General features: G+C 48.3%; 1 protein-coding gene across 1 annotated transcript; it reads right to left on the bottom strand.

Annotated features, from left to right (window-relative positions):
- Positions 1 to 233: 233 nt before the first annotated feature.
- F12 (coagulation factor XII) lies at positions 234 to 24,265 on the bottom strand. Its single transcript, XM_066617048.1, has 14 exons — positions 24,203 to 24,265; positions 21,936 to 21,972; positions 16,477 to 16,573; positions 16,204 to 16,274; positions 14,141 to 14,248; positions 13,526 to 13,657; positions 9,108 to 9,212; positions 7,221 to 7,395; positions 6,846 to 6,946; positions 6,485 to 6,740; positions 6,206 to 6,342; positions 5,309 to 5,452; positions 2,228 to 2,376; positions 234 to 397 (listed from the first exon to the last, which is right to left on the bottom strand). Exons 1-14 carry the CDS (start codon positions 24,263 to 24,265, stop codon positions 242 to 244), a joined length of 1,731 nt encoding a protein of 576 aa, XP_066473145.1. The 3' UTR covers positions 234 to 241.

Genomic DNA, 24,265 nt, shown 5'->3' with positions numbered 1-24,265 from the left:
GAATGTGCATGTGAGGATAGATGGAGGAGAGAGGGAGAGAAGCAAAGCAATGAAATCAGTCAAGAATATTGGTCCTTCTTAGTGCTACCCTAGAGACTGCCACACCACTACACGACAAGGATACATGATCATGTTGCCCAAGTTTGGTTTATTTTGTGGCAGAAGAGTGATATAGATATGACAATTTTTGGACTTTAGAATGCTAAATATCTAGTATACTGGGATTTCCTGCTCAGGTTGGCTAACGCATGTGGCTTCGGATCCAGTCGAGGTGGTGAGCAACATTGGTATAGACCCCAGGCTTGTTCTCCTGTGCACAGCCTGTGCCCCAGCTGACAATGCCATGTAGGGTAGCCCCGTTCTGCTCCTCACACACTAGGGGCCCACCAGAATCTCCCTGTAATAGAGAAGCGAAATGAGCATGACACCTACAGATTAGTGACTGGCACTCCACTCTGTGCTCTCCACGCAACCTTCCGCTGGGATTTACTGGAGAAATCCCTGGTGGTCTTTTCACTGCCACCTAGGCTAGGAATCTCAGACAGGATGTCACTTGGGAAAGTTTCCCTCACTGGTTAAAAGAGAGTTCCTAAATCTGGGGAGGTCTCTTCTTTAGGAAATTAATAATAGTGGAACATGATGCCCTAAGCAACACGGCAAACAGGTTTTCCCTCTTCAGTGAACGTGTATGAGACAGATAAAACTGTGAAAATAAAAGTTGTTCATTAAAAGGTGGAGGAATCAAAACAATGGATGGGGATAGGCAAGGGATAAAAACAAAGCATGGATCAAATAGCAAACAGGCAAGAAAAGGGAGGCTGTTGGCTGTTTGGCACAGAGGTTAAAATACAATCTGAAAATAAACACAAATCCCTATCGCATTGGATTGTCCTACTTTATTTCCTCACATGATTCTAGGATTCTGGTCCCCACACTCACAGAATGAGTGGGTGTGCTTTTTGCAAGTAGCAGCTGCTTTTGGTGACCATCCCAGACACCACACCTAAGCATGTTTATACATGACCTTAAAAACACTAGGGTGGATGACGTCATAGGTCCATCTGCTTGCATGGTTTACAACCACCTGGACATCCCTATTGGCCTTTGATCTAATAGGGATTTGGATGCCCAGCCAACTACCCCAGGACATTTCCGACAGGTGGGCTGGCTAGGATGACCTGTACTTAGGAAAGTCAGATGAGAAGTCAGAAAATCCACTGAATCAATGGTCTGCTTGGTGCTGTGGCTTCCTGTGATGGAGCTAATTTCTAGTGCTTTAGGGAAGCATCCCAGAACAATGGCTGCTGCAGCAGGATGCCTCATCGGTTTTTTTAGGAGGCTGAGGCATCAAAGAAGCCTCAGGGGGAAGAGGAAGAAGATGCTAAAATAGGAAAGCTGATATTTTACCACACCTGGAACTCTTGACTCCAGTCACTCTGAGTTGCAAGCAAATTACCCTCAGGGCGCAATCTCAACAGCTCCCTGGCTGCCGCAAGTCCCTTGTGCCAATCCAAGATGGTTGTGAAAGTGCCATAAAGCACTTAAGAGGAAGGAGGCTGACTCAGGAGCCACTCAGCCAGCCTAAAAGGTGAGTCCACACCAACTGAGCTCGGAGGTGTGGGGAGGGTGGCATTTCAGGGCAGAGGTAGGGTGGGCAGTGGGCAGGCCCATGGGTGGGAGAGACGTAAGCAGGGGTGCAGCCAGGATCTGGCACATCCAGATCCTAATCCTGTTCTAGGCAGCCCAGGGCAGTTCCGGGCTGCTTGGATCTACACCACCTCTTTAGGTGGCACAGATCTAAGTAGCCCAATTGGGGCTGCTGCAGTGTGACACAGGGTAAGAGGAAGGGATTCCTCTTGCCCTGGGCTGCACCAATTGCCGCCCAAACCCTGCCTTGGATGCAGGGCAGGACACTGCCTGCTCCAGGACAGGTTAGGATTGAGCTGCCTGTCTTTTACTATCCCTATCTCTATGTTCTGGGGCACTACTACAGTAGTGCCTTTCTTGTAAGGTGCATAAGATGCACCTTCAAAGTCCATTTGGGGGCAGGATGTGCAACCAGTGTTTGGGGATGTACATTCAAACAAAGCAAATATTGTCTAGCATGGCGTGCAGCTTGATTAGAGGCCTCTGAATGTGGACATAGATGGGGTTTACGGGAAAATACTAGTGTGAATGGTTGGCTTAATCAAAAGCTTGTGCTGCTATTGCTTCATAAAGAGCTTACCTGACAAGCATCAGCCCTGCCATCCAGGTATCCAGCACACAGCATGTCTGATGTAATGTGAACCCCATGTACTTCATGGGAACTGCACTGCTCATGTGGTATGAGAGGCATGTCTGCCTCTTGCAGAAATACTGACAGTTTATCAGCTCCTGCGGGGGAGGGGGAACAGTGACAAGATTTATCAAAACACATGTGTGGCCTCACAGTAGTTTACATTAAAAAATGCTGAGTGTTCGGATCTCATGGTTGGGATGGGATATTCTCCTTAAGATGGCCAAGACTTATCAGTAGAGACTGGCCCTCTAATGAGATTTGGTGAGACTGGTGGTGTACAACAGCACAGAAAGGGGAGCGGCAGCCCCAAATCTGCTGCTATCTTGTCCTGTCTCCTCCTGCAAATAGACTGGCTCCAAGAGTGGCACTGTAAGCAAAGTGCCATAACAATGTAAATGGACAAATGAGCAGCTGCCAGTGCCTACCTGCCCTAGTCGCTAAGCTATGTAGAAGGAACAATGGCATGCCCTGCACGAAGACTCAGCAGGACACTACCCCCCAGCCCCACCTAATGCCTAGGGCTTTCTTACTTGAGTGCTGCCACTGCTCTAGGCGGTCAATTCAAAACAGACTGTGCCACAACTTCCTTTCCCTCATTACCAGCACCACTGAGGAAGGTAGGAGATGGTGTAGAGGACCAGTATGGGGGGAAGCCACAGAGGGGGAAGGTCCAGGTGGGGGAGGAGGAGCTAGTGTTTATCCAAAGAGAACAAATGACACAATGAAAGATGGCAGGAGCCATCTTTCCTGCCACAAGGCAGGAGCCAAATGGACTTGGGCTGGGCCTGCAACCTGTCACCTGCATGGCCTTGTGCCCACTGAGAACATTCATGGCATCATAATGGCATGACTCTGCTGCAGGCTTAAACACTTGTGCCTACCCCTTCTTCTTCACAACCTCCTTAAGGAAGGAGCTTAATGCTGTGGCCCAGCCATATTGATATGACTGCCTGGAATTGCCTTGTTGTCTATGCGGGGTTTTTTTTTTTTTTGTATCCACACAAAGTTCGAGCCATTGCATTCCAGTGTTTTCTGTTGTGTCTTCCAATTTGTTTCAGGCCTGATTTGTGGCTTTTGTTTATTTGTTCATTTTGCTATAAATCATAATTGCAGCACCAGCTTGCCCAGTGCAGACAGGCAAAGCCTTATTTAAAGGAGAACTGTTCCTTTAACGGAAAGCTTCCTGTCTGTCAATTGAGCCTGTATTATTGCCTCTTGCTCAGTGTGTCTGGGGGAGAACTGCTGAAATGCCCCTAAATTTGCCCTTTCTTTGTCACCTTTGGTTTCCTAAGAGGGCTGTGTATTATGGATTTCATTCTATTTCTTTTTTTCTGTGTTCTTTCCATTATAGCAAAGCAGTGCTTTTTACTATAATGAAAGGATTAAGAAAAAAAAGGGGGGGGGGAAACAGCTAACTCAACAGGGAACAAAAGCTGTCTATGAAAGGAGAAACCAATGGGGCAATTTAGCACTAATTCCTGAGGTATGCTTGAGGGGGAAGCAATAAGATGAACTCAGCCTGCAAACAGGAAACCTTCAATTAGTATTGGAAAGGACCTGTGCTGAATGGAACATATAAGCAGACAGAAAGTTCTTGGCCGTGAGTGTTGCTTTAATGCTATATGACTGTGATGCTATATTGCTATATATCAGGGTCTCCAAACCCCGGCCCGGGGGCCAGATGTGACCCGCGGCAAGCCCCTATCCTGTCTCCTGCCAGCCTCTTGTCCCCTGAAAGCTCCTGGCCCACTTTGCCAAACATGACTGGAACTATGCTCTGGTTGCACCTGGAGGGTGTTCTAAGGGCCAGAGAGGTTGAATGAATGAGCCCATTCATTCATTTATTTATTCACACATCTAAGTTCCATTGTGAGGCCTCCCTGTGGGGGGAGGGGAGGGCCCGCCCAGCCTTTCCGAGGGGGACCCCCTTGTGGAGGCCTCAGAACAGTTCACTAGAAGAAGGGGGGGTTGTGTCACCCGGTTCCCCCTCTTTGGGTTGGCAGCATTTGCCAGTCAGGAGCAGGGGCTGCTAGCAGCAGATCCTCCTGCCTGCTCTTCTAACTCCCAATTGCCTTGTCATCCCTGGCCTCCAGGTTTATGTAGGGCAAACCCCTCCCCTTTGGCCCCTCCCCTTCCCTCACAGGGATGGTACAAAAAGGGACAGTCTCTAGGACTGTCCTCCCCTGTGATTACCAGCACTCTTCCCCTTCCTCTCTCTGTTTCCCTCCCACCTCCTCTCACCTGGAGCTGCCAGGGTTGCTCCTGAGAGGGCTGGGAAGGCTGCTGCCTCTGCTCTGGTCTCTGTCTTTGGGGGGTGGGCTGGCCCTGCCCACCTGGGTCTGGTAGCTCTGCAGACAATGCCGGGAGGTCCAGCTGTGGGCCCCTGATGTCACAGCCAGGTGCCCTGCCCGGCAAGGCAGGCCCCGGCTGGTTAGGTGGGGGAGTGCTCCCCTTCTCCCCCAAGGCGGGGGAGGGGCGGCTGCCCAGCAGCTGAATGGCCTGCGTCCTATCTCCCCTCTCCCTCCTCCAAGGTGGACGGCGAAGCGGGGGGTCTGGCATGCAGTGTTCCTCTGCTGTGCCTTGCCGCCCACAGGAGTGCCCAGGCAGCATATGGGGAGGTGGCCCCATGCTCCACCGGCTTCCTCCCTGATCCTCTGACCCAGAAGTCCTCTCCCTCGGTAAGTTGGAGACCTGTGGGAGGAGGGGAACCCCAACATCCATCTCTAATTTATTTATATAAATTGTATATATAATTTTTTTCCCGGCCCTCAAAACCGTGCCAGACATTTGATGTGGCTCTCTGGCCAAAAAATTTGGAGACCCCTGCTATATATGCATGCTATATTGCTGCAATGGTATATTAAAGGTTGTGTTATAATTCCCCTTCCAAGTAATTGCAGCTGCCTCAGTGCTGGAAAGTTGGATAGGATTGGGCCCTCAGTCTGCTTCTTGCACTGGCTAGCCCTGGTCCTAAAGAGCTCTAGTGTGGAAGCAACCAATGCCTATTTCTGGCCACTTCCATCTTACCTTCATATTGATGTCCCCATCCTGCAACGTGGCACTGCTTGCTGCCATTGAATGTCTCCAATGAACTGGGCAGGCACACAGGCAAAATGGAGTGTGAAAACTCAGCACAACGTCCTGGTGTCTTTTCCTTCAAACGCACCAGTGCTAGGGAAGGTGGAAGACTGCAGGTTACTGGGATTCAGGATAAGGATTGCAGGGGCTAGCAGGCAGATGAGACAGTTAGTGACAGATGGCCCAGTCCTAGCTGCAATTTATGATGGCATATTCTGCTGTTTTAAATAGCATGGTGCCACCATAAATGATGTGCCACTGCCAAGCACAATAGAGGTAGCAGCAGAAACAGCCAGCCAGCCAATGGCACACCCAGGCCACACTGGAGCAGGTAAGGTGACAGTGGGGGCAGGCCATGGGCAGTTCAGGGTAGGAAGTGGACCAAACCAGGCGACACTTCAAGAATCGAAGGAGGTGGATCTGGTTGGCAAAGGTACATGTCAGATCCTATACCCAATTTTCCAACCGACCCCGCCCCCTTCCTCTCCTCAGACATACACTAGCTATAATCGCAGGGGTGGAGTTGGCTGTTTGTAGTCAAATCAGCTGCCCCACTGGGGGTACAGCAGCGATTTTCAACCTTTTTCATTGCATGGCACACTGACAAGGCATTAAAATTATCAAGGCACACCATAAGTTTTTTGACAATTGGCAAGGTATACAATTCTGCTGGTGGGGGGCTGACATCCTCCAGTGACCCTACTAATAAATGTCCCTCCCCCAAACTCCCATGGCACACTTGTGGATCATTTGCAGCACATCAATGTGCTGCAACACACTGCTTGAAAATTGCTGGAGTACAGGATACAGCAGAAAAAGTCATGGTGTTTGTCATGCAAAACTCACCAATGTCATGCTGGTTGCTGAACATAGAGTAGTTCTCATGTAGCTGATAATCCTGAACCTGAAACTTCACAGAGTGTTCAGTGCTGATGTTATAGAGGGTCTGGCCCAGCACCACTGAAATCTTGGAGGCATCTGGCCTATAGTACAAAATCTGTGGTCAGCAGAGCTGAATGTTAGAGTTAACAACAGTCCCTCTTTTCAGCTCCTCCATTTCAAGTCCCTAGTGGTGGCAACCTTCTCAGTAACAGCTCTGCTCTGGGGAAGAATGGCAAGACTTGCCTGTTCTCCAAACAATGGGCAGCAGTCAGGACCCAGCAGGAGGAGATGAGGCTCCCTCCGCAGAACTGCTCCTCCAGGTAGATGGCAGCGATGTAGGGATGGGCTCCAGAAAGTGCCACCATGCCCCCAACCACACGGCTGCGCACAGAGGTGGTCTTTGTATAGCGCTGCCCACAAGCCAGATCTGAGCCAGTGTCGGGCTCAGTACCATGACTGGCTGTGGTTGAGGACTCCGGCTCTTGTTCCGAATGGCTTCCTGCATCTGGGGTGGCCACATGGTCTGTGGAGAAAGCATGATGGTTGATTCTGTTCTGGGGTTCAGCCACATCCCATTTCTTCCAGAGAGAGTAGGATGTCTTACCTGTAGTTTGGGGACGGCAATGGGGGATGCTGCAGAATTCCCAGTGAAGCTGTTTCTCTCGCATCACGAAACACCATGGCTTGAAGTCATTGTCAGGGTTTCTGCATTAATAAAGTGTCCTCTTGGCAGACTCATCACGTAGAAGATCATTTCAGTTTCCCTATATCTGCCTCAGAGTCCAATCCTATGCATGTCTACTTAGAAGTAAGTCCAATTATATTCAATGGGGCTTGCTCCCAGGAAAGTGTGGATAGGATTGTAGCCTCCCTCTGTTCCTTCCCATCTTTTGTCCCAGACATAACCCACCTCTCATGCCCCTCTTGCTATCAGTTCCTTGGTATACATGCCCACTACTTGTATGAAAACACAGCTCACCTGCAGAAGGCATGGGCCCCCAGACCCACATGGACCGGGTTGTCCAAAGAATTGCTGGAGTACTCATGATGGAGGAAGGGGGAGTCCCAGGGCAAACAGGGTCTCCCTGACAAGCCCCTGTGGGCCATGCCTCGGTACAGATGCCCATTCCCACTGTAGCAGGTATGATTGTAGGCTAGGGAATTAAGAAAACAAATCTTAAGATTTTCAGATATTGGGTCCTGAAACAGGCAATAATGATGCCCCCAAAGAGACAGCCCCTCCTCCAGAATCACTCAAAGCACTCACTGCCTGTCATGGCTTCACTCGGACTTCCTGGCAGCAATACATTTTTCTTCCTATCTCCAAACATTCTTACTGAGAGAAGAAATCTAGCACTGGGAGAGACTGCAGGAACAGGTCCCCTGGAAAGGCTGGAGTCCTTAACAACAGTACATTTTTCAACATATTTTTCTTCCTGTCTCCAAACATTTTTACTGAAAGAAGAAATCTAGCACTAGGAGAGACTGCAGGAACAGGTCCCCTGGAAAGGTTGGAGTCCACGAATTCTCACTGCTTCCCCTGCCCCCTTACAGATGGTGGATGCCTGTGCACTGTGCCTCTATCCCTCAACCCCCAGTCCCCTCAGACCAAGGTGCCCTTGATTTTCTTCATCATGTTTCCACCTTCAGAATGAGAAAGCAAGGGGTCAGAATGATCTCTCTCTCTCTCTCTCTCTCTCTCTCTCTCTCTCTCTCTCTCTCTCTCTCTCTGAGAATTTAAACTGGGCAGAGCAAAAATTTTTCTATCTTCTCATGGATTTGTTTAAGAATGTAGGAATAATAACCTTCCTGATTCAGACTAATGGCATTCATAAATAAGATTTATTCATCCAGATTTATGCCCTCTGACTTAATGGGTTTTGATAATTCTTTCTTTTTCGAACATATGTAGTTCTTTTTAAAAACTCAGTTATGCTATTGTAGTGACACTCCACGTGTGAATTATTGGCTTGTTTGAAACAAGCTGCATTTTTAGTTTCACTAGATGCCTTTCCATTCTAGCAGAATGGGAATCTACACCTTATTTTTTTTTGCCCCTGCCAGTTATGATTCTTAAAATTATTATTTCCAATAGTTAGAGCCTATTTAGTACACTAAAGCCCAAATCCTAACCAACTTTCCAGCTCTGTCATAGCCTTGCCAATGGGGCATGTACCATATCTTGCAGTTGGGGGGCAGTTGGGGGCATTCAAGGTAAAGGAATGTTTGTTCCTTTACTTTGGAGTTGTATTGCTCTTAGGTCAGTGCTGGAAAAGTTGGTTAGGACTGCACCCTAAATTGTTTAAAGAAAGTTTTAAATCATCACAACAACTTTGTGGAGCGGGTCATTTTAAATCCTAGTTTACAGACAGCAAATCGAGGCTGAGAGATGCCTTCGAGTGAGGCTGTGGCTGATCAGTGGTTTGAGAGCAGGACTCCTAGGTCCATGTCCGTTGCACCACAAATATCCTGGTGATTTATCCCTTTTGAGATGGTGGAACCAAGACTACATAGTTGTTCACTGTAGATTGCTGTACTGTTTTCTAACCTTTCTGAATGATTCATAACATTGTCATTGCACATTTGGTAGTACATTTAATGAATATTGTAGGGACTAACAAACATGGTTTTCTTGAATTTTTTTCTTGAATATCTTTTTTTCAGAATTCAAGAAAAGGATACAAATAGAAATATAGTAGTTACTTTTTCAGTGTACATTGCTTTTTCATATGGCCAGTCTTGATTCTCACCACTTTGCCCACTCCTTGGCATGGCTTCAAAGCTAAGCAATTGTAAACACATAAATGAAACATTAATTGATATCCAACATATAGCCCCCAGTTCAAGGAACTCAGGATAGTCATACCTACATCACACAGAGGCCCAGAAAAGCCATCAGGACAGCTACAGGTCCAAGTTTGCTTCCACTCGACACAGCGGCCTCCATTCAGACAGGGATTAGTTGCACATGCTGTGGGTCAGAGAAAGCAGTATGGATGCCCAACACATTTTCTACTATAGAAATGAAAGGGAGTAAAGTCTAGCTCCAAAATCAGTGGTTCAGCTGAGAATCTAGCAGTCCATCACTAATATCTGACACGAACAAGCACCTCTATCCTGAAGACCCCTTCTCCCCTAAATGATGGTGCGCAGACTGAGGCTGACCTGGGAATCTGACAGTCACATCCAGAGCCCAGGGCTATGGGTTACAAATCAACATAGTGTATTGTTCCCTCCCCTCCCCTCCCCCATGTATATTGAAGTCCAATGACTGATATTAACCACAGGGGAACAATAGCCTCCACTGAAACCTTCCTGGATCCCTGCTGGGTTGTAGCTCTTACAATATTGAAGGTTTCAGTGGATCCTTTGTTTTGATTAAACAAACCCGCCTATTTCTTTAACCTGAAAAGTGCATGACCTCCCATTTCCACAGCCTTACACAACCAAGGAACTACTGAAAGAAAAGGATTCAAGAGTGTATGGGTGCGATTGTACAGGGATGTTTGTGTGAGAGAAGTGAAGTGAAGCTGGGAAGCTGGGACATCAAGTTGAGATGCTCTCACCTCCTTAATCAGTTAGCAAGCTGTCCATTGACAGACAGACACACAGCTGTGTGGAAGGCTTGTACTGTGGCCATCCTCACAGTGCTGATGGTGGCTACCAAACACATATGACAGAACTAGTTAGTTGGCAACTATAGCCTAGACTGAGCTCTGGGAGTGCAAACAAGTTCTAGCACTCTGGTCTGAGTCCTGCCTCAAATGAACTGCTTTCATGTAATACGTATGTATTATGATTGAAATACAATATTATGGTGGTCTTTTTATTTATGTTACTGTATTATGATTGTTTTAGGATCTGGGATAAGAAGAATATTGGACTAAGGGCGCAATCTAAGGGTGCTGGGTTAGGCCAGCACAAGTCACTTGTGCTGACCTGGGGGTGTTGCAAATGTGCCTTAAGGCACACTTGCGCCAACTCAGGAGTCGGGGAGGCCAGTGCAAGGAGTTGTGCTGGCTTCCCTGCACCGGATCCAGGCCCAGCGGGGTAAGTTTGCGTCCTTTGCGTCAGCCAAGCTCAACCGGTGCAGAAGTCTGGGGGGGGGCGTGGGGGGGAGGCAGCGAGGAGGTGTTTCAGGGCAGGGGGAGGGTGGATGGTGGGCGTTCCCAGAGGCGGGCGGGCGCAGACAGGAGGCGGGACCAGGATCTGACAGTTATGCCAGATCCTGACCCTGTTCCCGGTAGCATGGAGCAGCCCCTGGCCACTCCGTTCTGCTCGGATCTACACCGTCTCATCAGGTTACATAGATCAAAGAGGACCCATTGGGGCCAGTGCAGCGCGACACAAGGTAAGGGGAAAGTTTTCCCCTTGCTTTGGGTTGTGCAGCTTTGGCCCCAAACTTGCACCGGATGCATGAAACTTTGTTCCAATAACACTGTTCAACAATGAAATTTGCACAAGAATGGAAGTAGTTTTTCTTTACAGATTTTTGGGCGCTGAACACGAAAATAACAGTTAAAATTCTCTATTAGCTACAGTTCTGGATTAATTTGACCATTTATATTTTGTATATATATCACATATATTTCAATGGGATGTCCAGACTGGATGGATCTGGTTCCAACCGTTTCTTCGCCATGATCACATGATTCACGAGGCAAAGACACATGATCCAACTCACCCGAACCAGAATTAAACGTTTGCCATGCTGACTTATAAGTGTCGCTATTATAACATCCCATTTTAATATATATAAACAGAAAAGGTCGATTTATTTGGAAATTTGAGCTAGGAGAGTATTTTAACTGTGATTTTCATGTTTAGCAACCAAAAATCTATAACGAACAGCTAACATCGCTTTTGTAAAAAATAAAAAAAATTAAAATTTGTTGAACAGTGTAAACCAGTGATGTCCACTTTTAAGGCCTGATCTCATGACTGCAGGAATCTAGAGAGGTCCCAAAGATGACAGGAGGTCTAATAATTTGAGAGCAGAGTGATGGCAACCAAGAGAGAGTGGGACTGAACTGGAGATCTGCAAAAAAACAGATGCTGCCATTCCAGGTTCTACTACAATTGATGATTCTTGAATTAGAAGACTTTTTGGTAAATAATGTTTCATAAGCTATATTCTTGGGAGATTGTATGATCAGAAATTTGTATATGTAGCATTATTGTGACATTGCATTCTATGAGTAACTCTCACTTGTGCCACATGAAAGAAAAACAGACATCAAGAGCAGGAACTCCTGCAGAGAGGGGGAGGAATGGGGTGGAAACTGAGGGGAGGGGTGAGTATCAAAGCCAGAAAGTGTGTGATATTGGTGGCAGCAGCACTGCCAATATCCTATCACCCTTCCCAGCCTCAATCTGCCTTCCCGGGCTGGCACAGATCTGAGTAGACCCATTGCAGCATCAGAAGCTTACCTTCAGGCAAGGGAACAAATGTCCCCTTACCCAGAGGAGATTTGTGGAACTGCTTCCCTGCAGTATGCAGTGTGCACTCTGGTGGCCTGGCTGCATCAGTAGAGTGGAGAGTTACAGCCCAATCCTGAGCTGTATGTGGGTGTGGGGTGTGTGGGGCTGTCATGGCACCAAAATGGCTGCCGAGGTATCCTGAGCGCACCGGGCAGCTGGCAGCAGCTCCTCAGGAGAAGGAGACATTTACCCCCCCTCCTTTGAGTAAGGGAAGCAGCCCTGCAATGGGGCTACTCGACTCTGCGTCAGCCATTCAGCCGGCGCACAGTAAGGATGCCTTGTATTGGCTGCGAGGCCAACACGGAGCTCCGGTTCCAGTGAAACTGAGCTCTGCCAGTACTGCCTCCTCCCTCCCCTGTCACACCTTCCCCCACCCTCCACCCGCCCCAGAATGCCTCCCCACCACCCTGACGTACCTCTCCTCTGTCTGGCACTCCTAGCAAGTGCCTGGCAGCAGACTGCCAACCTCCAAATGGCACTGTCCCAGTGTGGGCTCACGCTGGGCCAGCTCCAGTGCTGGGCTGGCGCTAATGCCCACAGTGCATGTTGACAGTGCATACTGATGGTTAGCTGGCTTGCAGGGCTCTGGATTTGGGCCCTTAGATAAGATTGGGCTTCTAGGCTGCAACCCTAGACCAGGGGTGCCCAAACCCCGACCCTGGGGCCACTTGCGGCCCTCGAGGCCTCTCAATGCGGCCCTCAGGGAGCTCCCAGTCTCCAATGAGCCTCTGGCCCTCTGGAGATTTGTTGGAGCCCTCACTGGCCTGACGCAACTGCTCTCAGCATGAGGGCAACTGTTTGACCTCTCGCGTGAGCTGTGGGATGAGGGCTTCCTCCACTGCTTGCTGTTTCACGTCTATGATGCAGTAGCGGCAGCAAAGGAAAGGCCAGCCTTGCTTTGTGCAAGGCCTTTTATAGGCCTTGAGCTATTGCAAGACCTTCATTCATTCTTATAAGTTCATCTATAATATATTCATTTATGTAACCTTATGTAAATTTATTCAAATTTTAAATGTAAATTAATTCTTTCCCCCCCCCCCAGCCCCTGACAGAGTGTCAGAGAGATGATGTGGCCCTTCTGCCAAAAACTTTGGACACCCCTGCCCTAGACTATGTATTTATATTAGAAATGCCCTTTTGAACTTGATGGAACTGAGTGAGCATGCAAAGGATTGGGTTATCAAACCACTTTCTTTAATTTTTGTTTATCCTTTGAGGATTCAGCTAAACATTATTATTGTTTTAATTGTTTTTAAGTGTTTTGTATTTTTAATGTTTATCTGTTGCCTTGTATTTTAACTTGATTGTTAGCCGCCTTGGGTGCCCTTCGGGGAGAAAGGCGGAATACAAATCTAATAAATAAAAATAAATAATTGTAATTTGTCCTGCGATCATTTTATGGCAAAACACAGGATGGCATGATATAACAAATATTTACATGTCACATGCAACAGCATGCATGAAAAGCCTTTGCGTTTCTGCAAAGGTTCTTGGGAAGTGAGCATTTAAAATGACAATGCAGTGGTGATGTTTAATTTCCTAAACCCACCACTCAGTTTGCCTAACTGGAAATGATTTGCACAATATGCAAATTAGACAGATTTGATGGTCCAGATGGCAACTCTAGTTAGAAATGACTTTGTCAGTAATGAATTCAGATGAAATCTGAGCAATATTTGCCCACAGTAAGATAGCTTCCCTCCAGCTGACAGTGACCTGGTTTACATTGTCCCATCCATTATGAGAGAAATCTCTCCCCTTTGTTGCAATGCTATCTGTAAACTCATTCTGTCCAGCTCTTACCCTTCCCATGGAGAGGGTGGCAGACCATCTTCTTTCCAGCGCAACGACACTCCTCCAACTGATCAAGCCGATACTGCAACCATGTCTCCCTCTCACCAAAGTGCAGCAATTCATGTGCTTTAAAGCAGCTCTCTGGAAAGCAAGGCCCAGGGTGACTAGTCTGCTCAGAGAGCATACCAACCTCCACTCAGTGCAGCCTGCCCTCTGGAGGTGGTCCAGCAGCAACTACTTATTTGTCCTGAATCCCTTGGGCTTCTCTAGGACATGGAAAGTCTTACAGCTTTCCAGGTTCCCTGGAACTGCCAGTACCACATCATGGATCTTAACAATTTTGTAACAATTTGAAAATTTGATATTTGATAAGAGTTTGAAACCACTTGGCACCAGGAGGTCGAGGTAGGAGCTACAAGCCTTGACAACTGGACTGTGATGACAGGAGTTCAAGCAGCCTTGATTGTCATGGAAGCCATTTAGTTCCTGACCTCAGAAAGGAGACTGACGATGGAAGTGAAAAGACCTTTCTTACTTGGTCAGAGTGCCAAGTGGGGCATTTATTCAAAGCCAAGACCAAGCTATCAAGAAGGTCCAATTGCTCCAAGATCCCATTTCTGCTACCTTTCTCACAGTGTCTCCCATGGAAACCGGCTGTACAGGTGCAGTGGAAGCCAGTTCGTCGAGCTTCACAGACACCACCATTCTGGCAAGGGTTTGGGTCACAATGTCCTACAGAAAAATGCCAAAAGTCAGTCATGCTTAGTAAAAGGATTCTGGCCATTTGGACATTACAACAAGGACTGGGATCCGCATGTCACTGGCCATTCTGCCTGCTGCTGGTGGTCCCACTTTCCATCTGGTGTGCTCCCTGGGGCATTTGGTGGGCCGCTGTGAGATACAGGAAGCTGGACTAGATGGGCCTATGGCCTGATCCAGTGGGGCTGTTCTTATGTTTTTATGGAACTTGTTATTTTTGGAACTTATTATTATTATTATTATTATTATTATTATTATTATTATTATTTGTACCCCGCCTTTTTGCCCAACGGGCACACAAGGCAGCTTACATCATTTTTTAAAAAGTACAACATTAAAAACAATTAACTGCAATTTACATAATTAAAAAATCTAAAAACAAACAAACAAACCCCGTGGCTTTTCATATAAAAGCAAGAACGCCAGCCAGCCTGTCAACAATTAAAAGCTTTTTGAAATAAAAAGGTCTTCAGTCCACGCCGAAACGTTAGCAACGAGGGAGCAGTTCTCAGTTCTAAGGGGAGGGTATTCCACAGTTCGGGGGCCACCACCGAGAAGGCCCTCTTCCTGGCCGCCACCCCTCTCACATCTTTTAGTGGCGGCACAGTCAAAAGGGCCCCCCCAGATGATCTAAGAGCATGGGCAGGATTGTAGGGAAGGAGGCAGTCCCTCAAATACCCCGGACCCGAGCCGTAGAGGGCTTTAAAAGTCAAAACTAGCACCTTGAATTGGGCCCAGAACAGAACCGGCAGCCAGTGTAGCTGCCGGAGCAACAGCTCGACAGAGTCAAACCGACGTGCCCCAGCAACCACACGAGCAGCCGCGTTCTGTACTAGTTGTAATTTCCGGACTGTCTTCAAGGGCAGCCCCATGTAGAGCACATTGCAATAATCTAATCTAGATGTCACTAGGGCATGGGTTACTGTGGCCAGGTCCGCGCAGCTCAGGTACGGTCGCAGCTGGCGAATCAGCCGAAGCTGAGCAAAGGCTCCCCTGGCCACCGCCGCCACCTGGGACTCCAGGAACTAGCTCATTGTAGCTTGAAGTACGCCAATGATTGGGCTGCATAGATCTTTTGCCTTGCTGTTGCAGCAGAGCCATTAAATGTAGATAACAGCCAGTGATGTGCAGTCAGGGGAGGCAGAGCTAACAAGTAAAAAAATAAAAGCACAAGGACCCTACAAGTGAAAAGAAAAAAGTTCCTTGCCTTTCTGTCTGCTCTTTTCTTCTTGAGCAGAGTCAGTGAGTTTAGCAGCACACACACACCCATTATAATACATAAGGAAGCACCAATCATAGCTGACTTTCAATGGAAAAAAAGAAGGCAGGGTGCCTGCATCAGCAGTAGCTAGGGAGGCCGCAGGAATATTTGCCTCAGCAGGTTAGGCTGTAATCATACCTGGCTTCCAATTTTAAAAAAAGCAGTATGCCTGCATCAGCAAGCTCCGGGGAAGCAGCAGGAAGAGTTGTTTTGGTTCTGTGGTGTTTTTTTTGTTTTTTTTTTAAGCCATAAAAAAGCAGGGAGCCTGCTCAATGGACTGGCTCTCTAAGCACCAGGAGAGGCAGCTTTTTGGTTGCCACAGGGGGCATGTCACTGAGCTCTCCTTAGTTTTTTAATTTATTTTGGGGGGGGAGGGAGTAAGTTTATGTTTGTTTTTCAAGGAAGGAACTGAGAGAGACTGAGCTTAGGGAGGAAGGAAGGGGGAGGGGGAGAATGAGCATGCATTCATGTGGCTGTGCCTCCCTGGGTCTGGACCCCACCACATGTCACTGATAACAGTCATACTTGCCAAAATTGGGTCCTAATCTTGGACCAGGCACAGACAGAATGGAATGTAGGATTGGGACATGCAAACACTCTGAAAAAAAGCCTCTAATCACTCCACCTGCAGGTTGGTTGGCATCTTCAATTCCCACCAATGACTTACCTCTTAGCCTTTCCTCTTTCCCACAATACCTCCATCTTTGGTCTCGGTCATAGTTTTCTGTGGTGGCACACCTGATAAAGAAAAGTTTGCGAGTCATGGAAGCAATGCATGGAAGCTGAACATGCCAAAAGATGCCAGATCTCAGTCATGACTTCCCCACGTATTTCAGGATTCAGCTTCCATGCAAGACTCAGTAAGCTTCTCTCCCCTTCCAACATGCTCCACTTAATAGTTCTTACTCTCCATGCTATCCTATGGTGAGGAGATGCTTACCAGTGCAAAGGTGGAAGGGTACTTGGGATGCAGGAATCATGCATTTGTCGCTGATAGCGGAAGGGGAAATGGCAGGGCTCTTGACTAGATGCTGTCTCTGGAAGACAAAAGTAAATGGTTTGCTTCTACTGCACAGAGATTTTTAAAAAGGAGTCCAAAAGCCAATATACCAGTGGTTGGGGCTGCTGTGTCCCCTGGGGGCTGGGGATAAGAATAGGCCCTCAGTTTGGCTGTACTTTTTATAAGAAGCAACTAAACAGCCACCGCTCATCTGAGAGAAGGAAAACTCTGATCCCCAACCTCCACTGCCTTGTGGCTACATCCAGTTATGGAAAAGGCTTCAGGAGTCAACCTCGAGGCAAAATCCGGAGCCAGAGTGCCTGAGGCAGTTCATGGTCGAACACAGTCACATTCTGGCAACTCCTGCGACGCTGCTGGAACCAACCGTATTGGCTTCTGCCTTTCTATTGGACCATTTCAGTGACATGGAGAGGGGGGATTTGCTGCATGGGTAACAGTCTATCCTCCATATCTACCTTACCCAGGCTTCGCGCACTGGAGAGGACACTCTGTTCCAGAACCACTTTTCAGAGCGCGATACCATAGTCTTCCAAGACTGAAGGATGCCAATGACTGGGGCTGCTGCCCAGGGGAATGTGTGTTGTCTTTGAACACTCCCCTGCTGTCCCTGCCCATCTGTAAGCGGGGTGGAAGGGAGTGGGAGGAACTGCGTGAGAGTAGGCACAGAAGTTGCAAGAGGGAGGAGGGTCACATGCGGCACCTGTGAGACTTATCAGGATGACCTGCTCCTTGGCAGCTCTACTCAGAAGTAGTCCCACTTCAGCTAGTCATTCAGTGATGTTTCCTCCTCCCCACCAGCCATGCACTGGAAAGCATGATTGCTATGAACTGCCGCCTTCCCCTCCCTGGGCATTTGCAGCCAACTGTAAGGCAAGAACCCCCTTAGGCTCCTCCTTCTGCTCTACTTCAGCCAAAGAAAGTATCAGAACATCCATAATTTGTCCAATGGTCACTGGTACCATCCTTCCTATGGTAGACCAGCAAAAGAGCTTTCTCCCGCCTCTCCCCTCCTGCTCTGATACATTATTAACCCTTCCCTGCCTTGTGGCTAGAACCTTCCTGTTGCTTGCCCAGTCTAAATGCTGGCTCCACTAGGTTTTACATGCTGCAAAAACAGTAAGCAAGCACACCCAGTCACAGGCAGATTCAAGTCTGCATGTGTGGAGACGAGTGTCGAGTCAGGAGACCCCTGACTCAAGTGTTTTTCAGAGTCTTCCATGCACACAACTTATGAGTCAATGAATCACTGAAAAATGTGCATTTTTGCTGTTCGAGTCTGACTCCAATTCCCAACCCTGGATATCCCACAGTGTATTATGAATTTCAATAGATTCCACATGTCTCCAGAGGGTAGACCAATCTTGGGACTTAGGAATCTAAGCAGAACAGTCATCCATGCCTTCAGAATGCACTAGCCTTAAGAAGTTTGTGTGTTTTTGCATAGTCAGAGGAATCCTCATTGTATAAATGATGGTTGATGATTAGGCAACAAATGCTCCTACAACCATGGACACTGGATACCAGTTCAATTCCAGCAGCAATTATAGATGTTGGTTTCCAGGTGCAGGTGGGGGGATTCCTACACCTATGGGATTGTCCCTCATTGCAAGCAGTAGGAAGGGCCAATTCAAAAGTGAGTGGAGCTTCTTGAGCGTGGGGTTCCAGTCCCAGACCATTTCCTGCCTCACTTGAGCTTGGTCGCCATTTTTTGGAGCTCCTTGTCAGCATTGTTTTTTCAAAGACATTTCTTTTTCTTGCTTTCCCACCCCCTCCTTTAGTCAGCAGTCAATTTGGGAGTGGTGACGTGGAGTGGGCTGTGAGCCACGGCAAGGACTCCCATGATCAGCCACACACAAGTACTCCACTCTAAAGCCCAGAAGGAAGTGCGTTTAGCGTGAGTGCCTCCAGGCTGGTAGACCAGCTGGGTGACTGCAGCACCTGGTCTGCACCTCTCTAAAGTGGTGGCAGGCTCTGGGGGGAAATCTACAACAGCCTCCCATTGGTTGACCCAGCGCTACTGCAGCATGCAGGGCAAGCTGGCAGCACTCTAATTACAGCATTGCACTCAGCGCCTGCCAAGCGATCCCAAGCACCAGGTCCTGTACTTTGCCCCAAGGGTGCCATTTTCTCTGCTGCTTGCACTGCTCCTCAGTGTGTTTTCCTTCCAAAACTGTGAGTGACTGGCAATTTTAGATGGCTGGCCACTCAGATGCCAGCTCGGAGTCCAGTCAGGTAAAACTAAAAAAGCTGGATCTTCTGAACCTCCTGAGGGGATCTGCTCCACTTCAGGCAATGCATCCATCCCACCTATTTTAGGTGCCACAGAACAAGTCCAAATTCTGAAATGACTGGAGTGGATCAATGATAGTAAATTGGCCTCTCAGGATATCAAGACAGGTCATGTCAGAGTTAAATGTCACTGATGCTTCCACTGATGAGACTGGTGAAGGGGCTTTGAGGATCCTGTTGACTGAATCAAAAGAGCTTTTTATTAAGCGCAGGTTCTGGTTTAGTAATTTCAGGGCATGGACTGTTTTGGGGGCTACTTGTGTGTCTTCCCTTGACTGTAGACTTTCCCATTGTAGCCCTGGTCTCTACTCCAGCTGGTGCCACCCTCCCCCTGCCCTGTTTCACACCTCCTCACCCCTGCTCTGGCCCCCTTGTCACCACCCCCTGCTCTGTTTCACCCCTCCCTGTCAGCTCTCACAACAACCCTGCGAGGTGGAGAGGGAGAGAGAGGAGCTAGCCGTGTCACTGTTGAGGAGAGGTCTGAGCCCAGGTGCCCCAATGCTGCCCCCCTTCACAGCTGAGGGGGCAGGAGAGACTCCCCCCTCAGTTCTCACAATAACCCTGTGAGGTGGAGGAGAAGGAGCTGGCCGTGGCATGGCTGAGGAAGGATCTCAGCCCAGGTGCCCTGGTGCTGCATGGCTAAGGGGGAGCTAGAGACTCCCCCCTCAGCTCTCACAACAAGCCTGCGAGGTGGAGAGGGAGGAGCTGGCTGAGGAGGGGTCCGAATCCAGGCGCCCCTCCAGGGCTGTCCCCCTGCACGGCTGGGGGGGGCAGAGAGGCGCTGACCTGACAGGCTGACCTGGGCACAAGACCCTCCTGGCGTCGCCCCCCCCCCCACATGTGGCCCCTCCTCCACTGGGACGGACCCCAAGCAGCTCCGCAGCCTGCCCAAGGCCCCTCGGAGCCCCCCCCCGGAAGGGGGAGCAAAAGAACCCGGGGACCGGTGCCCGCTTGCCACTCTAGGACAGCGAAGCGAGGACCGGTCGGGCTGTGGGTGCAGCGCAGGTCGCGTCGAACCCGCGGTGGAGGCCCCGCAGGACCTTGTGCTGACGCGCCCGGCGCTGAGTGGCTCGCGCTGGGGCCTCCACGAAGGGCCTGTGACGTCAGCAGGGAGGGCGCGCGCCCAGCCCAGCCAGACGAGGACCCGGCCGCCTCCAAGCCCTTGGAAGCCGGGGGCTGCGGGGAGGGGATGCCCCTGACGTCACTGCAGAGGAGCCACCCCTGAAGCGAGGCTGCTGGCAGTCAGAGCCTCCTGCGTGGGCAGCAGCGTAGTGCCCTTCCTCCTTCCTCTCTGCGCTGATGGCCTCGAGGCCATCATTCTGTGTTGATATTTCATGCTCGGATATTGGAAGCACCTCAGGTGCCCCTTGCAAGGGGAGCGGAGCTCTTCCTGGCAGGTCGCTCCTGCTTCTGGTCATCTCTTGTAAAGTCACCTTTGCAAGTGACAAAGGGCCTTTTCTCAGGGCCTTTTCATGTGACCTGGTTTGGGGGCAGTTATTCAGCCACAGCTGTCACGTGTATTTTAATCCTGACAAACAGCAGCAAGACTCATGGTTAAAACCTCTGGGTACCCTGGCCATAAAATTCCAAAACAACAATGTTGTTTGATGAATTAAAAACAACACTTTGTCTTGGAATCTCTGTAGACATCATCAGGCATCTAAAGGCAAAACTCCACCATTCCATTGCCTTTGGATGCCTGATGATGTCTACAGCGATTCTAAGACAAAACGTTTTTAATTCATCAAACAACGTTTGTTGTTTTGGAATTTTATGGCTGGCATACCCCGAGGTTTTAATCATGAGTGCTGTTGTCTCCGGCTATGATAATTTGAGAACCTATATAGCAGCAAGACTACTCCCCTCCTGGACGCAATGTGTTACTATTCTGTGACTATTTCCAATGCTCAAGCACACATCTGTTTGGTTTGATTAACAAAATCAAACTGGCCAATTTTGCTCACAGCAAAATTATGCATCCTTAAGGCTGGGCCATCTGTAAGTCAGCTGAGGCACAAACCTCAGGCAGTGGCATGGTGGGGGTACCTGCACACCTGTGCCACTCCCCCATCCCTCTCCCCAACTTCTCAAAAGAGAAGATGGAAAGTGTGGAGACCCTCCAGCCCACCTCTCCTCCATACTTTTGCTCTGTTTTCCTCTTGCTTTCTGAATGCAGGAAGCAGGAGAAAGAAGAGCATTGGAAGTAGTGGCTGGCCCAAAACTCGGTAAAGGGAGAGGCACACTGTCTCAGGGACTGGAGGTCTTGGGTTGATCTCACCCCTCTTGCAACAAGGCTCCCCGCGCCTCTATCGCATGGCAGTAGACTACTGCACTACTTACTAAGGAAAGGGACCACTTCTACTTTTCATTTACAGCCCAATACTATGATGCCTAGCCACCAGCAGAATGCACGTTGCACCAGAAGCAAGTGCTTTATGGCTGTCATAAAGCAGCAGCCACTGGAATGAACTGCTGGTCTGCCAGCAGACAAGCTGGCTGGAGCAGCCTCCCAGGTGCTGGTGGATGGCTGAAGATCTGCTGCGTACAGTAGGTCAGTGGGGGAGGCAGGATGGATGGAGGAAGAATGGGAGTAGGGTGGAACAGGGAGGTGGTGAGCAGAACAGGTTGGTGATAGAAGTGGGGAGGAGGGTGGATTGGGCCCAGGAAGTGGTTGGGTTGAGTGACAGTGATATCTGCCAAATGCTAACCCCCTTCTCAATCCTGTTCCAGCTACACAGCTCAACCTGGACCTGTGCCAGTTATTGAGTTGAGTTGACCCTATGTTGACCTTGGTTTACCCTGAGGAGGTGTCCAGAGGCCAAACCCCCTCCCCCACAGGATACAGCAGCAGCTTTGCTGGCACTGTTGTATCAACATGTGGGGAGTTACTGTGCAAACCTCTGCATGTCTACTCAAAGGTAAGTCCCATTGTGTTTGATAGAATTTATTCCCGGGAAAATGTGTGTAGGATTGCAGCCTTAGGATTGGGCTGCCCGAAAGGACCAGCAGAGTCTCAACCTTGCAAGGTCTAAGAATGTACTCAGTGACTATGATTCCTTGACTGTCTCAAGCACAGAGTTGCTACTTACCTTCATGCTTCCTCTTAAATGGCTTGCCATGTCGGCCCTGCTAGGAAATCAAAAAGAAATGTCTGTGTTGCAGCATACCTGTTTTTCCAATATGGTCTATACATCCACAATAGTCTTGGCAAGTCTGCTTTGAAGAGAGCATTTCCAGGGGGCAAAGAACTTAAAGGCTCCATGCAGGCTTGTCTTTTGCTGGCCTCAAAAGTCATGCTTAGTTACAATGAACCCAGAAGGATTTTATCTACATTTGCATCTTAACAAAACTTGAGTCCCTTTTCCCCAAAAAGCAAAACAATATGATGTATTGAATTTCTGTTCCCTCTACCTCCATAACACATTGAAATGGAAACGGAGTGAATATGGTTTGAGGCGTGGGTCACCCTTTTTGTGAACGGTATTGGTAATTTGCCATTGGTTAAAATCAATTTCTTAAAATATTTTGGTGTTTTTAAAATATTTCTTTAGGTGGGGATTTTCTAATTGTTTTTGAATTTACTTTGACCACTTGATTTAAACATGTCATTTATCTAAGAAATCTCAAGGCTGCTGGTGAATTTGTAGTATGGTAACACTGCTAGTGGCAGAAAAGAATATTGGAGGCCCTTTAGCAAGCTTTGAGGGCCTAGGAAGAAAGCTGCTTCTTCCCTCCAGCAGGAACCCCAGCTGAGTGAATAAAGCAGAGCTGGAAAGAGAAACAACAGGGATGAGAGCAAAGGAGATCTCAGATGACTGCTCTTTTTCCTCACAAAGCACATACATGTACATAGCAGGGAAAATGGGGGCAAGGGAGAGTGCTCCAGCTCCTATGGAGACACACATTCCATTGGCATCAGATGAGATTGAGGGGGCTTCCCACCAAGTACTGTATCCCCATACATATAGGGAAGGTGAACTTACTGCAGCATGACTTCTTGCATGCTATTAACATTTAAACACACACACAAATATGTATGGGTTCCTGAACAGAAGAGGGACACTTGCAGCTTAGACATCTACATTTCTACATGGTTCAATCACAACACCATGAGGTAGCCCAGGTATCATGGGGGAATGAAATAGCCTTGCAGATATTTGCCAGATGTTGATCTGAGTTTGGCTTTTTGGGGAGAGATTAAAAGGCTATGTAAGAGCTCCCACTGGAGTGGTACACAGGGAAATACAGTACTTAGGATCAAATCCTATCCAACTTTCCAACCCAGGTGTAGACATGGGTGCTGTAGGCTTATGCCATAGTCTTTCGAGACTGAAGGTTGCCAACCATTTGTAGACATGCCAATGGGGTGTGTGCTGCATCCTGTGGTGGTGGTTGGTAGTGATGGAGGCCTCCACAAGGTAAGGGGCTGCATTGGCAATGCATTGGCTTGCATTGGCAATGCATTGGCTGCATTGCCAAGGGGCTGCATTGCAGTTGCATTGGGACTGGAAAGATGGATAGGATTGGGCTCTCAGTCTCCAAAGGCAGGAAAATAAATGGATATCTTGGACACCTTTTCACTTTTTCTTTTATCAAAACTGGGTGAGTAGTTTGGGAGGAAGGAATAGGAATATGTTGCTGGCCACCAGTAATATCATGGGTCCTTATCACAGAACTTAGGAACATAACACTGAACATAGGAAAGGCAGAACACAAATCTTATTTAAAAAAATTTCCACCCTGTTTCAACCAGAGCTTCAAGCAGCAGTGGAAGTGTGAATGACTGAACCACATTTTCCAACTGACAAAATAACTTGCATTCTGAGAAAATGCCTTTTGTTCACTTTAGACACTTGGAAAAGGCATTCAGCTTCTCTGAAACAATTGCACAACAACTGTGTATACCTTGTGCCAGAAATAAAGTAGTACCCTAGAAAGTCCGCAGAGAATCAAATGTCCAGGTTTTCAGCCTTGTGCTCAGTTGAGTCAACAGGTCTAAGCATCCTATAGTGGCAAATCATGAGTACTTAGTGTGCAGGACTGGCCCAAGCTGCTAAGATACACTTAATGGGGCATAGGTCCTCACCCCATCCCCCATGACTTTGACTCCTTCCCATCACCTAGCCTTTCTTTAAGACCTTTACTAACCACTATTATCTCTTGCTTTCCTTCTTCATGCACGATTGTCTCTCCTGTGCCCACATCTAGGATGTTCAGTTTGTTTGACCAGTGAACAAGCTGTTGTCTCCATGTGAATATTTTAGTGGGGCATGGGATGTTGGTATTATAGAGTGAACCTAGGAGAACCTAAACAGAAAGGAGGAATCAAAGTTAAATAGCTATGCTGGAATCTCACCAGAAATGACCCCCCTGGACTCAGAAGAATCACACACAGCAGAAGAAGCAGTAGAGATGTCAT

This window comes from Tiliqua scincoides, chromosome 2 (genome assembly GCF_035046505.1).
Source record: "Tiliqua scincoides isolate rTilSci1 chromosome 2, rTilSci1.hap2, whole genome shotgun sequence".
Lineage (NCBI taxonomy): Eukaryota > Metazoa > Chordata > Lepidosauria > Squamata > Scincidae > Tiliqua > Tiliqua scincoides.
The sequence above is the reverse complement of the archived record's forward strand: the minus strand, read 5'-3'. Positions and strand labels throughout refer to the sequence as shown.